General features: G+C 45.2%; 1 protein-coding gene across 1 annotated transcript in view; it reads right to left on the minus strand.

Moving 5' to 3' along the window:
• The window catches only part of spire2 (spire-type actin nucleation factor 2), a 127,009-nt gene that overhangs the window by 31,442 nt on the left and 80,308 nt on the right, over positions 1-15,259 (minus strand). The window contains exon 6 of the mRNA XM_070896977.1: positions 7,466-7,552. Coding sequence (XP_070753078.1) covers positions 7,466-7,552 — 87 coding nt within the window. The remainder of the gene's footprint in view (positions 1-7,465; positions 7,553-15,259) is intronic.

The raw sequence follows: 15,259 nt of genomic DNA on the forward strand, positions 1-15,259 counted from the left end.
TAGAAGATGAGAAAGGGGATTTAATCATGGGAAATGTAGAAATGGCTGAGACCTTAAACAATTATTTTGCTTCGGTCTTCACAGTGGAAACTGTGCCAAAAATTGCTGGTCACGAGAATGTGGGAAGGGGGGGAAGGGAGGACCTTGAGACAATCACTATCACTAGGGGGGTAGTGCTGGACAGGCTAATGGGACTCAAGGTAGACAAGTCCCCTGGTCCTGATGAAATGCATCCCAGGGTATTAAAAGAGATGGCGGAAGTTATAGCAGATGCATTCGTTATAATCTACCAAAAGTCTCTGGACTCTGGGGAGGTACCATCGGATTGGAAAGCAGCTAATGTAACGCCTCTGTTTAAAAAAAGGGGGCAGACAAAAGGCAGGTAACTATAGACCGGTTAGTTTAACATCTGTAGTGGGGAAAATGCTTGAAGCTATCATTAAGGAAGAAATAGTGGGACATCTAGATAGGATTAGTGCAATCAAGCAGACGCAACATGGATTCATGAAGGGGAAATCATGTTTAATTAATTTACTGGAATTATTTGAGGCTATCACGAGCATGGTGGATAGAGGTGTACCGATGGATGTGGTGTATTTAGATTTCCAAAAGGCATTCGATAACATAAAAGGTTACTGCAGAAGATAAAAGTACGCAGAGTCAGAGGAAATGTATTAGCATGGATCGAGAATTGGCTGGCTAACAGAAAGCAGAGAGTCAGGATAAATGGGTCCTTTTCGGGTTGCAAATCGGTGGTTAGTGGTGTGCCACAGGGATCGGTGCTGGGACCACAACTGTTTACAATATACATAGATGACCTGGAAGAGGGGACAGAGTGTAGTGTAATAAAATTTGCAGATGACACAAAGATTAGTGGGAAAGCAGGTTGTGTAGAGGACACAGAGAGGCTGCAAAGATATTTAGATAGGTTAAGCGAATGGGCTAAGGTTTGGCAGATGGAATACAATGTCGGAAAATGTGAGGTCATCCACCTTGGAAAAGAAAACAGTAAAAGGAATATTATTTGAATGGGGAGAAATTACAACATGCTGTGGTGCAGAGACCTGGGGTCCTTGTGCATGAATCCTAAAAAGTTAGTTTGCAGGTGCAGCAGGTAATCAGGAAGGCGAATGGAATGTTGGCCTTCATTGCGAGAGGGATGGAGTACAAAAGCAGGGAGGTCCTGCTGCAACTGTACAGGGTATTGGTGAGGCTGCACCTGGAGTACTGTGTGCAGATTTGGTCATCTTACTTCAGGAAGGATATACTGGCTTTGGAGGGGGTACAGAGACGATTCACTAGGCTGATTCCGGAGATGAGGGGGTTACCTTATGATGATAGATTGAATAGACTGGGTCTTTACTTGTTGGAGTTCAGAAGGATGAGGGGTGATCTTATAGAAACATTTAAAATAATGAAAGGGATAGACAGGATAGAGGCAGAGAGGTTGTTTCCACTGGTCGGGGAGACTAGAACTAGGGGGCACAGCCTCAAAATACGGGGGAGCCAATTTAAAACCGAGTTGAGAAGGAATTTCTTCTCCCAGAGGGTTGTGAATCTGTGGAATTCTCTGCCCAAGGAAGCAGTTGAGGCTAGCTCATTGAATGTATTCAAATCACAGATAGATAGATTTTTAACCAATAAGGGAATTAAGGGTTACGGGGAGCGGGCGGGTAAGTGGAGCTGAGTCCACGGCCAGATCAGCCATGATTTTTTTGAATGGCGGAGCAGGCTCGAGGGGCTAGATGGCCTACTCCTGTTCCTAATTCTTATGTTCTTATGTTCTTCATTGAGACATCTGTGAACTCATGTGGAAGCAAGTCATCCTCGTTCGAGGGACCGCCTATGATGATGATGATAACATAAGCACACAATTTGTCAGATACAAACATCCCTATTTTCCACTTGCTGGATTGTTGGCGCCCGCGCATGTTAACATACGATTTTTTTTGTGTACGTTTGCGCCAGAAAAAAACAACTTTAGCCAAAGAAATATTTTAATTTGGCGCAGCGCTCTCCGAAGTTAGTCTGGGGGGGGGGCGGGGGCAGGGGGAGGGGAGCTTCAAGTCTGCGCTAAAAACTCTGGGCATGCGTGAAAAGCTGAAGTTGCCAAGTTGCCAGGGCATCCCGAGAGGCTGAAGCAAGCTGAAGCCCGCTCCCCGAAAGGACTGCTACCCCACCACTGCCAATAGGATCACAAAGGACCTCTTCCCCCAACGCCCCCCCCCCCAGCTGGACCTGCTTCCCCCCCACTCCCCGGCTGGATCCGTTGCAATCCCCGGCTGAATGGCCCTCCCTCTCCCAAACTTCAACTCGCAGGGGGAGCGGGTCTGAGCGGGATGCCATTCGGCCCGGAATTGCAGCGGGTCCAGTCGGTGTGGAGCAATCCTTTTGGCTCGGAAATCATTTTCTCTTGCTCCAAAAAGAGTTCCCTGTGAAAAAAAAAAGGTTTCTTATTGTGCATTATTATTGCCTCGCTCCTGTCCTCTTGTGCCCCGCGCTGATTCCTTAAGTTAACGTATGTTTTTTTTTGCAGGGCTTTTGGGCAGTGTACATCGCTCGATTAAGTCCAGAAAAACGACACCCTATCCCGTTTTGACTCATGTCTGCGGCTAAATTTTTTAAACTGGTGCACAGTCGGCACTGGCGTCCAAACGTTGGAAAGTGAGTATTTCACGGCAAAAAATGTTTGGACGCCAAAAAACGGCGCACAAGCATGGCGAAAATAGGGCCCGAACTCCCTCAAAAGAGCCAAGCTAAGGTGAACAGGATGCAGCTATGAAACCCAAGCTCGTGACCTCTATGCAAAAAAACATTAAGCTACCAGATTACTTCTCATAGTATGCTTTTCCAGTACGAAAGGCTGTTTGAAAGGAACCTTTCTGCTGAGACAATAGGATTAAATTATGCAGGCAACAGCATTTAGATGCCCACAATAGTTAACATTTAAACTGCCAGCAGATCCAAGGAAACGATTGTATCTGGAGGCTGGACAGAAATTCAAGCACAGTAATGCTGAAACAAAAACAATGCTACACTAATAAAGCTACACAAATTTCAGGAGCACCTTTACTATTGGAACATTTACACTGAAATATAAAAACACAATTCACACCTGGAGTACTGAGAGCAGTCCTGGGCACACCTTAAAAAGGGTATATTGGCCTTGGAGGGAGTGCAGAATGATACCCGGACTTCAAGGGTAAATTACGAAGAGATTACACAAATTAGGGTTGTATTCCCCAGATTTTAGAAGGGTAAGGAGTGATCTGATCAAAGTTTTCAGGATATTAAGAGGAACAAATAGGGTAGATAGAGAGAGAAACTATTTCTGCTGGTTGGGGAGTCTAGGACTAGGGGTATCGAGTCTAAAAATTAGAGCCAGACCTTTCAAGAGTGAAATTAACACTTCTACACACAAACGATGGTCGAAGTTTGGAACTCTCTTCCGCAAACGCTAATTGATGTTAGATCAATTGTTAATTTTAATTCTGAGATTGATAACATTTCTGTTAACCAACGGTATTAAAGGATATGGACCAAAGGCAGGTAAATGGAGTTAAGATACTTATCAGCCATGATCTCACTGAATGGTGGATCAGGCTCGAGGGGCTGAATGGCCTACTCCTGTTCCTAATTAAAAACAATTAATTTTAAATATGCTTGTCCATCCTCATCTTCCTTCCCCCAATTCTCCCATTTCCTTTAACTGTGGCTCAGTGAGTAGCACTCTCGCCTCTGAGTCAGAAGGCGTGGGTTCAAGTCCCACTCCAGGGACTTGAGCACAAAAAAAAAATCTCTGAGGGAGCGCTGCACTGCTGGAGATGCCATCATATGGATGAGACATTAAAGCGAGGCCCCGTGTGCTCTCTCAAGTGGATGTAAAAGATCCCATGGGACTATTTTGCAGAAGAGTAGGGAAGTTATCCCTGGTGTCCTGGCCAATATTTATCCCTCAATCAACATAACTACAAGGAAACAGATTAACTGATTATCACATTGCTGTTTGTGGGATCTTGCTTGTGTGCAAGCTGGCTGCCGCGTTTCCTATATTACAACAGTGACTACACTCCAAAAGTACTTCATTGGCTGTAAAACGCTTTGAGAATCTGGTGGCCGTGGAAGGCGCTATATAAATTCAAGTCTTTCTTTCATTTGAATCTTTTTTTCCCAATAGAACTTTTTCTACCTATTTTGTCATTTCCTCTCCTTGTTGATTTCAGAGGTGGGAGAACTATTAACAAAATAGGCTAAAATAGGCTTGAGAGGCAGATGTTTTACAGCCATTCAAATGACAAATTAAAGATCGGCTCAATCTTATCTGTGTTGTGACCAGATCATATTTGGTTTTAAAATTTAATATTCCTATCCCAACCGATTCCTAACCATACTTTCAAACTTGCTTGAGAATATCTTGACACAATTAAGGACACCGCCAGGAGACTGATGGCACATCACATTGCAGTTTTAATCTGGGATTCTGATATTAGCTGTTCAATTCAATTCACATTTTCAGAAGTCCACTACTGGATTGCTGTGGGGCCTGAGTGTCATAATTCCAACACATTTTTGACTATGCGTCTGGATTTTAAACAGGCCCATTCCAGAGACTTGAGCACAAAAATCTAGGCTGATGTTCCAGTGCAGTGCTGAGGGAGTGCTGTATTGTCAGAGGTGTCGTCTTTCAGCGGAGACGTTAAACCATCTACTCTCTCGGATGTAAAAGATCCCATGGCACTATTTCGAAGAAGAGTAGGGGAGTTAACCCCAGTGTCCTCAATCAACATAACAAAAAACAGATTACCTGGTCATTATCGCATTGCTGTTTGTGGGAGCTTCCCGTGTGTAAATTGGCTGCCACGTTTCCCACATTACAACAGTGACTATACTTCAAAAGTACATCATTGATCGTAAAACGCTTTGGGAAGTTCGATGGTCATGAAAAGTGCTATACAATTGCAAGTCTTTCATTTTCTGAAGTGAAACTGGAGATTAATTTAGAAACAAAAACCCAAGGCATTTCTTCAAAGTCATATTCCTTAATACTCTGAAGGGCTGATCGCATCAGCACACTTGTACTGTAGCAGGAACGAGAGAATATTTCAAGGCCAGACGACCTACTCAGCATTTCCTAATCAAAACCAGGACTCTTCATTTTCAGATTGCATGAAAACATTTTTTTCCCTCTTTGAATTATCTTTACTTTTCCTCTCCTGAAGGTGCAAACACTAATGTGATATGTGCATGGCTCCCATATTTTGCTCAGTACCAGCGTGTGCAGGGCAGAGATCAATGTGTTGCACTCAACAGATTGGGAACATACAAAAGTCTTATTTGGAGCAATAATGCACCTTGAATTTGTTGATGCAGAAAAAAGAAAGCCACAACCATTAGAAAACCAAATGTGCAAAGATGTACAGTGCGACAGATTTATCCGTATTTTTTGTTTGTATAGATACTGAATTTGAGGACAGTGCATACATTAGTACAGACTTGTCCCAGACAAGATATCTGCAGTTCTGTCAAGTGTCAATTATAAATTGAGAAGGGTGCTTGACTTCATTAAAGACTGGATACTGGACAACAGATTTTATTGGTGCTGGTATATGAAAGAGTGGAGCATGATTTTAGAATTATTTATTGTGCAGTACATAATACATTATTAACTGTAACAATTGGATAAATAAAACACACACTGAGCCACACATGCAGTTGCCTATCTCTCTAATTATGGAAAGAGAACACCTACCTAGCTGACATATCAGATCGGTTCATCTCCGGCTAATTACCATGGCAATGAACAAGGATCAGTGTCCAGGACTTGTACAAGTACTGATCAATGCTTGTGTTGCCTGACATCCGGAGACCGACTTGGATAAGATATCCGAGCAGCTCTTTTCCAAGTGAGACATGTAAAATTGCATTTTAAGCAGTGGTCTGCTTTTGGACAGGCATAAATGGGTGCTATCAGGGAGGAGACGCTGCATAAGATGTTTCCTGCATTGTTCTTTGATGGGAAGGGGAGAGAAGCAAAGTACTTTAAGTCGTGTGTGCTTCCTCCCAGAGTGCTGTCCCCTTTAAAAATCAAACTAAAACAGATTGGCACGGATTTTGTGGTAAAAATAATGGTGAGGCTATCAGCGCTCAGCGTTGTTAAGCAGTAAATCGGACTGCAACTTAGGCATCTGCACATGCACAGTGAAACATGGAGATTAGGAAGTTGCTTTCCGAGTTACCCTGCTCCTTCAAAAGCTGCGCTATAACAGTATCTCGCCGAGAGTTGCGGTACTTACCCACTAGATACCCAATAAACTCGCCAGAAAAAGTTAGGGCTTGTCCATTCAAATGTAAATAAATTTTTAACGGCATAATATGTCTTAATTACCGATAAGCAATCTCTCTGGCCCTGAAAATTAACGTTTAAAATTGTGGAATTTCATTCCTTCAGCTTTTAATTGTTGTTGGAAATTAAAAAAAAAATTTTTTTCTTTTTCTTTGTCTCTTTTATTCCCATCTTTCTTTCCCTCGCTTTATTTTGCTTTCTGTATATGATTTGGCAATATTTTAACCTGCTGGTTTAGTCATGGAGTGTCTCAGTGAGGATTCTTCAATCTGATTGGTTAAGGAGACACACCGTTGCCTGCCATGTAACACAGATCCCAGATCCCCTGTAAAGGGTACTGCACTGTTATCTAATAACCACAAGTATAAGTGCAAATGCCCACAAAGTGTAAGGGCAATGAACGGCCAGCACCGTTTGTTCGCCACTGGCTGCAAAATCCGGGCTATTGCAAACAGAGAACAAGATGGATTTACAGCAAACAGTAGTGAGGCTTCGGGACACTGTTTTAGTTGCAGTGAGCACCCTCTCTCGGAGCACACAGTTAAGTTTTTCCTAAAACATAGTGTCTGATATTCTTCTGCAGTAAAATTCTATTAAATATCAAAGCTTCAAAATATGAAATACATGGATGGTAAAAGTCTTAAAAGACGGTCAAATCTTATCCGAGTTGCAGATATATGGATACTGATAGGGGAGTTGTAGTGTAGTGCTGGATGCCCCATTGACACCAGTACTTGCAATTAAGTTCAGACTTGGGTTAACTTCCATATTTTCTGGTGGAGAAAAAAATCTAATACTTCGATAACATTCAGTTTGGGATGATTAACCAATTATATAAAAAAGAAACTCTTACCTAAACTTATGATGTCCTAAGAAGGCCTAGCCAATCACCTGGTAACAACACAGGAAGCAGTAAGCTGGAGAAAACAGAAGTAGAAAGCAGGTGGAGAACGGAAAGTGAAGTGGGAGAGCCAACTCAGAGGACCTCGCTAACAGCAATCAGAGGGGACGCAAAAAGAAACACGATGAAAAAACAAAATCCATGGGGGGGGGGGTGGGGGTGGGGAAAAGACACAAACTGAAATGTCTGATGGAAATCGAAAAGCTTGGGAGTAATCTTACCGGCTTTAAAGGAGGCCGTGATCTTATAAAATCAAGAATGAGTTCATGAGCATTTTTCTTCACACATGGTGGGATGTCACCATCAACCTGCAAACAGAAATGCAATTCCCCTCGTGTTAATCGCACACCTAGACTACCAATTAGCGTCAAGACAAAAATAACACAAATAAAAGGCAGAGAAACAAATCAGCAATGCTGGCTGTTCTTTAGCAATCTTGCACAGTCGCTCAATTCTTCTTTTCAGTACTCCAAGAACAACTAAGCAGTAAGAACCGTGCCCAGCATGCATCACCTTCAGGAGAAGGTAAGAGAAAAGAGGAGTCATTTATTTTAATATTCTGACTGGATTCATGTCTACCCTGCAGTGTTAATCTATATTTCACCTATTTGCTTTCAAAAGACCACAGCTTACAAAAAATAGGGAAATTATTGCAGAATTACGATACATCCTCAAATTGCGCAGATGCTTTTCAAATTTAAGACTCAATGGACAGAGTAAATCGATTAAGTGTGTGTGTAAAATCCCATATTGCATTACATGAAAACAGTATATAAGCTCTCTTCAGGATCTGTTCCCTTTGAGCTGAAACTCATTATAATGGCGAGTCTACAGAATTAATGTCCAATAATCTTAGTGAATACATATTGAAAGAAGAGCTGAATCAGTATCAATTTCTTCTGCACCGTATCCATTCTAGAAACTGTGCAGATGTAGCGAAATATTGCTCATCAAACTAAATTGAACTGAGAACACATAGTTACCAGTCAAATACATTTGCATCTTTTATTCTGGTTACTCTTAACTGTTTTACTCATCATTTATAAAGTATTTACATTTGTGATAATCTAGAGTAAATGTATCTGTTCACACATATCAAACCTCCACAGATACTTTGCTGAACAGAGGTAACTTGAAGTCTCCCAGCCCAGCTGCACAGAGCAAAATGCAAATTCACAGAAATAACCACAGAAAGTGAAGACCAACTAAAAAAACAGGCATGTCATTTAAATTTGTTTTTAACAAACTGAAAAATAAACACATTACTTGTAGTACATTCACTGCTGACATCTTCAATTTCATTATATACTGGCCAGGATTTTGCAGTCAGCGGCAAAGGGACTGTACTTGCCGCTGATCTCGAAGAAAGCTGCCCACAAAAATTTAGTGGGCTCTGTGGTGTTGATTTCCCCTATTACGATGTACAGTTTTGGTCTCCTAACTTGAGGAAGGACATTCTTGCTATTGAGGGAGTACAGCAAAGGTTCACCAGACTGATTCCTGGGATGGCGGGACTGACATATCAAGAAAGACTGGATCAACTGGACTTGTATTCACTGGAGTTCAGAAGAATGAGAGGGGATCTCATAGAAACGTTTAAAATTCTGACGGGTTTCGACAGGTTAGATGCAGGAAGAATGCTCCCAATGTTGGGGAAGTCGAGAACCAGAGGTCACAGTCTAAGGATAAGGGGTAAGCCATTTAGGACCGAGATGAGGAGAAACTTCTGCACCCAGAGAGTGGTGAACCTGTGGAATTCTCTACCACAGAAAGTTGTTGAGGCCAATTCACTAAATATATTCAAAAAGGCATTAGATGTAGTCCTTACTACTAGGAGGATCAAGGGATATGGCGAGAAAGCAGGAATGGGGTACTGAAGTTGCATGTTCAGCCATGAACTCATTGAATGGCGGTGCAGGCTAGAAGGGCCGAATGGCCTACTCCTGCACCTATTTTCTATGTTTCTATGTTTCAATATGGCGCTTGAAGTCATCAAGCAGGCTGAGCAGCCAATCAGATTGAAGAATTCTCACAGACAACAAACCAGGAAGTAAAAAGCACTGATTATCATTACTTTATAATCATTTTACTGAAAGTGAAATAAAGATTGGGACATCGACCTGAATCCCATGTGTAAGCTGAAATATCAAACTTTAAAAACTAAAATAAAAATTATTTTTTTGTTTAATCTATGGCATTTTTAATCTTAGAATGAAGGGAATGATACTCCACACGAGTTTCATTTTTCAGGGCCAGAGAGGTTGTTCAGCAGTAATTATGACTTAGTATAGCGATAAAAACGATGTTACATCTCACTCAACAATGCTCAACTTTTTCAATAGTTTTTGTAATGTAAAAAGTTGAAGTTCATGACAAATCACTGATTCTGTATTGACTGCATCTGTGAGGACTGCAACAGCACCCTGTCATCATCATCATAGGCAGTCCCTCGGGATCGAGGAAGACTTGCTTCCACTCTTAGCATGAGTTCTTAGGTGGCTGTACAGTCCAATACGAGAACCACAGTTTCTGTCACAGGTGGGACAGATAGTCGTTGAGGGAAAGGGTGGGCAGGGAGCCTGCTTTGCCGCACGCTTCTGCTGCCTACACTTGATTTCTGCATGCTCTCAGCGATGATACTCGAGGAGCTCAGCGCCCTCCCGAATGCACTTCTTCCACTTAGGGCGGTCTATGGCCAAGGACTCCCAGGTGTCAGTGGGGATGTCACACTTTATTAGGGAGGCTTTGAGGGTGTCCTTGTAGCGTTTCCTCTGCCCGCCTTTGTCTCGTTTGCCATGGATGAGTTCAGAGTAGAGCGTTTGCTTTGGGAGTCTCGTGTCTGGCATGCGAACTATGTATCCTGCCCAGCCGAGCTGATCAAGTGTGGTCAGTGCTTCAATGCTGGGGATGTTGGCCGGGATGAGGACGCTAACGTTAGTGCGTCTGTCCTCCCAGGGGACTTGCAGGATCTTGCGGAGACATCGCTGGTGGTATTTCTCCATCGACTTGAGGTGTCTATTGTACATGGTCCATGTCTCTGAGCCATACAGGAGGGCGGGTATCACTACGGCCCAGTAGACCATGAGCTTGGTGACAGTTTTGAGGGACTGATCTTCAAACACTCTTTTCCTCAGGCGGCCGAAGGCTGCAGTGGCGCACTGGAGACGGTGTTGGATCTCATCATCAATGCCTGCTCTTGTTGATCGGATGCTCCCGAGATAGGCGAAGTGGTCCACGTTAACCAGGGCCACGCCGTGGATCTTGATGTTTGGGGGGCAGTGCTCTGCGGCGAGGACAGGCTGGTGCGGGACATTTGTCTTACTAATGTTTAGCCTAAGGCCCATGCTTTCATACGCCTCGGTAAATATGTCGACTATGTCCTGGAGTTCAGCCTCTGTGTGTGCACAGACGCAGGCGTCGTCCACGACTGTAACTCGACGACAGAGGTTGGAGTGGTCTTGGGCCTGGCCTGGAGACAGCTTCCCACTGGTTCTGCAGTTTAGCTCCACTCCAGCGGGGAGCTCATCAACTGTGAGGTGGAGCATGGCAGCGAGGAAGACTGAGAAGAGGGTTGGGGGCGATGACGCAGCCCTGCTTGACCCCAGTCTGGACATGAATTGGGTCTGTGATGGATCCGTTGGTAAGGATCACGGTTTGCATGTTGTCGTGGAGCAGGTGGAGTATGGTGACGTATTTCTGGGGCATCCGAAACGGAGGACGACACTCCATAGACCCTCGCGGTTGACAGTGTCAAAGGCCTTTGTAAGGTCGAAGAATGCCATGCATTTTTCCTGCAACTGTCGTGCTGCAAAAATCATGTCCGTTGTGCCCCGGAGGGGACGAAAACCGCACTGCGACTCCGGAAGGAGCAGGGTATCAATGACAGCAACTTCCGGATTTCTGCATTTAACTGCGCATGTGCACAAGCCAGAAATTGCTGTCAGTTTAACACAGTAATGACGGTGACTGCTTCGGCGTCATTACAACTGCAAATTCCGGGCCATACTTTATTCTACAAGTGGATATCTGTAAAAAATTGTGAAATGCCGTAAAGGATGGGGCGATATTTTGGACAAGGCAAATTTAATGGCAGCACTCACCGAAAATGCAAACTACAAAGTGTGCATTTTAGAAAATTATTTTTAAGGGCCAAAGAATTAATTAATTATATGGGGAGGGGCTCAACAGACTCCGCAGCATTACTGTCAAGTTCACTTATTTCAATTGAGACATGAAACCTGGAATGCATTTCTTAAAAACAAAGGGCCTTAAGGAGATTTCTTAATGACATCACAAATGACATTCTATGTGACTGTGACAAAGGTAAAATATCCCTCCTTGTCCTTCTCGACCAGTCTGCAGCCTTTGACACGTGTATCTGTAAAGCATGCACTCCCATCTTCCGCCACCAGTATCCCTTGGGAGCACTGTATATAAGCCGGCCCCCAAGGCCTGTTCCTCACTCTGGAGTGTCTTAATAAAGACTGAGGTCACTGTTACTTTAACCTCCCTGTGTGCAGCCTCATCTGTGTTAGGAACACAATAACTGGCGACGAGAATACGAATCCAACACAAAGATGCAGCAAACTGTGGGCATCCTGGAGAAGTTCTCGGAGGGTGAGGACTGGGAAGCCTATGTCGAATGGCTAGACCAGTACTTTGTAGCCAACGAGCTGGATGGAGAAGGAAGCGCTGCAAAAAGGAGAGCGGTCCTCCTCACAGTCTGCGGGGCATCGACCTACAGCCTCATGAAGAATCTTCTGGCTCCGGTGAAACCCACAGATAAGTCGTATGAGGAGCTGTGTACACTGGTTCAGGAGCATCTTAACTCGAGGGAGAGTGTGCTGATGGCGAGGTATCGGTTCTACACGTGCCAGCGATCTGAAGGTCAGGAAGTGGCGAGCTACGTCGCCAAGCTAAGGCGACTTGCAGGACAATGTAGGTTTGATGGCCACCTGGAGCAAAAGCTCAGAGACTTTTTTTGTACTGGGCAACCTACGAAAACTTTTGACTATAGAGACACTGACCCTCAGTAAGGCCATTGCGATAGCATAGGCGTTTATGTCCACCAGTGATAACACCAAACAAATCTCTCAGCACACAAGTGCTAGCAATGTTCATAAATTAACTGGAACTGTGTTTACGAGCAGAAATGTACAGGGCAGAAACCACGAGTCTGCAACTGCCAGCAAGCCTCAGGGGACCCAGACGACTCAGAGTCCGCAACAAAGGATGAATGCAAGGCAATTCACACCTTGTTGGCGTTGTGGAGGGTTCCATTCAGCCTATTCATGCCACTTCAAAGGGTATGTTTGCAAGAGCTGTGGAACAACGGGGCACCTCCAACGAGCTTGCAAACGAGCTGCAAGCTCTGCAAAATCTGCTAACCACCACGAGGCAGAGGAAGATCGGTCCATGGTGGATCAAAGCAATTTCGAGCCTCTGAGAGAGGAGGTAGATGCTGAAGTACACAAGATGCACACATTTTCGACGAAATGCCCACCTATAATGCTAAACGTAAAATTGAATGGCTTACCCGTAGCCATGGAACTGGACACTGGCACTAGCCAATCCATCATGAGTAAAAAGATGTTTGAGAGACTGTGGTGCAACAAGGCACTCAGACCAGCCCTGAGCCCCATCCACACGAAACTGAGAACGTACACCAAAGAGCTTATCACTGTCCTGGGCAGGGCCATGGTCAAGGTCACCGACGAGAGCACGGTGCACGAACTGCCACTCTAGATTCTCCCGGGCGATGGCCCCACACTGCTTGGAAGGAGCTGGCTGGGCAAAATCCGCTGGAACTGGGATCGCATCCGAGCGCTATCACATGTCGATGAGGCCTCATGTACCCAGGTTCTTAACAAATTTCCTTCACTTTTTTGAGCCAAGCATTGGAAACTTTTCTGGGGCGAAGGTGCGGATCCACTTGGTCCCAGAGGCACGACCCATTCACCACAAGGCGTGAGCGGTACCTCATATGATGACGGAGAGAGTGGAAATTGAGCTGGACAGGCTGCAACGCGAGGGCATCATCTCCCCAGTGGAATTCAGCAAGTGGGCCAGCCCAATTGTTCCAGTACTCAAAAGTGGTGGCACGGTCAGGATTTGTGGCGATTATAAAGTAACTATTAATTGTTTCTCGCTACAGGACCAATACCCACTACCTAAGGCAGACGACCTATTTGTGACGCTGGCAGGAGGCAAGACATTCACCAAGCTCGACCTGACTTTGGCCTACATGACGCAGGAGCTGGAGGAGTCTTCGAAGGGCCTCACCTGCATCAACATGCACATGTTCATCTACAACAGATGTCTGTTTGGAATTTGGTCGGCTGCAGCGATCTTCCAGAGAAACATGGAGAGCCTACTCAAGTCGGTACCACACACGGTGGTCTTTCAGGACGACATATTGGTCATGGGTCGGGACACCGGCGAGCACCTACAAAACCTGGAGGAGGTCCTCCAGCGACTGGATCGTGTAGGGCTGCGGCTGAAGAGGTCGAAATGCGTCTTCATGGCAACAAAAGGGGAGTTTTTGGGGAGAAAGATCTCGGTAGACGGCATTCGGCCTACAGACGCCAAGACAGAGGCTATCAGGAACGCGCCCAGGCCACAGAACGTCACGGAGCTGCGGTCGTTCCTGGGACTCCTCAACTATTTTGGTAACTTCCTACTGGGGTTAAGCACCCTTTTCGAGCCCCTACATGTGTTATTGCGCAAAGGTGAGAACTGGGTATGGGGAAAAAAACAAGTAATTGCTTTTGAGAAAGCCAAAAACATTTTATGCTCCAACAAGCTGCTTGTATTGTATAACCCATGTAAAAGACTTGTGCTAGCATGTGACGCGTCGTCGTAGGGAGTCGGATGTGTATTACAACAAGCTAACGTTGCGGGGAAGTTGCAACCTGTCGCCTATGCTTCCAGGAGCTTGTCTAAGGCTGAGAGGGCCGACAGCATGATTGAGAAAGAGGCATTAGCGTGTGTGTTTGGGGTAAAGAAAATGCATCGGTACCTGTTTGGTCTCAAATTTGAGCTGGAAACCCCTCACATCCCTGTTCGCTGAAAACAAGGGGATAAATACTAATGCTTCAGCCCGCATACAAAGGTGGGCACTCGCGCTATCAGCGTATAACTATACCATCCGCCACAGGCCAGGCACCGAGAACTGTGCGGATGCTCTCAGTCAGCTACCATTGCCCACCACGGGGGTGGAAATGGCGCAGCCAGAAAACTTGTTGATGGTGGCGCAGCCCACAGACTTGTTGATGGTCATGGAAGCATTTGAAAATGATAAATCACCTGTCATGGCCCGCCAGATTAGGACTTGGACCAGCCAAGATACTCTGCTGTACCTAGTAAAAAACTGTGTTCTGCATTGGGAGCTGGGCCAGCTTCCCCGTTGAAATGCAAGAGCCGTTCCAGCGGCGAAAGGATGAGCTGTCCATTCAGGCAGACTGCCTGTTGTGGGGTAACCGCGTAGTGCTACCAAAAAAGGGCAGGGAGACGTTCATCTAAGATCTCCACAGCACACACCCGGGTATAGTAATGTTGAAAGCGATAGCCAGATCCCACGTGTGGTGGCCCGGTATCGACTCTGACTTAGAGTCCTGTGTACGGCAGTGCAGCGTGTGTGCTCAGTTGAGCAACGCGCCCAGAGAGGCACCACTAAATTTGTGGTCCTGGCCCTCCAGACCATGGTCGAGGATCCATGTCGACTATGCGGGCCCATTTCTCGGTAAAATGTTCCTGGTGGTGGTGGATGCTTTTTCAAAATGGATTGAAAGTGAAATAATGTTGGGAAGCACCGCCACCGCCACCATTGAAAGCCTGAGGGCCATGTTTGCCACCCACGGCCTGCCTGACATACTGGTCAGTGACAACGGGCCATGTTTCACCAGTGCTGAATTTAAAGAATTCATGACCCGCAATGGGATCAAACATGTCACCTCGGCCCCGTTTAAACCAGCCTCCAATGGGCAGGCAGAGCGGGCAGTACAAACCATCAAACA

The sequence above is a fragment of the Pristiophorus japonicus genome, chromosome 13, assembly GCF_044704955.1.
Source record: "Pristiophorus japonicus isolate sPriJap1 chromosome 13, sPriJap1.hap1, whole genome shotgun sequence".
NCBI classification, from domain to species: Eukaryota; Metazoa; Chordata; class Chondrichthyes; family Pristiophoridae; genus Pristiophorus; species Pristiophorus japonicus.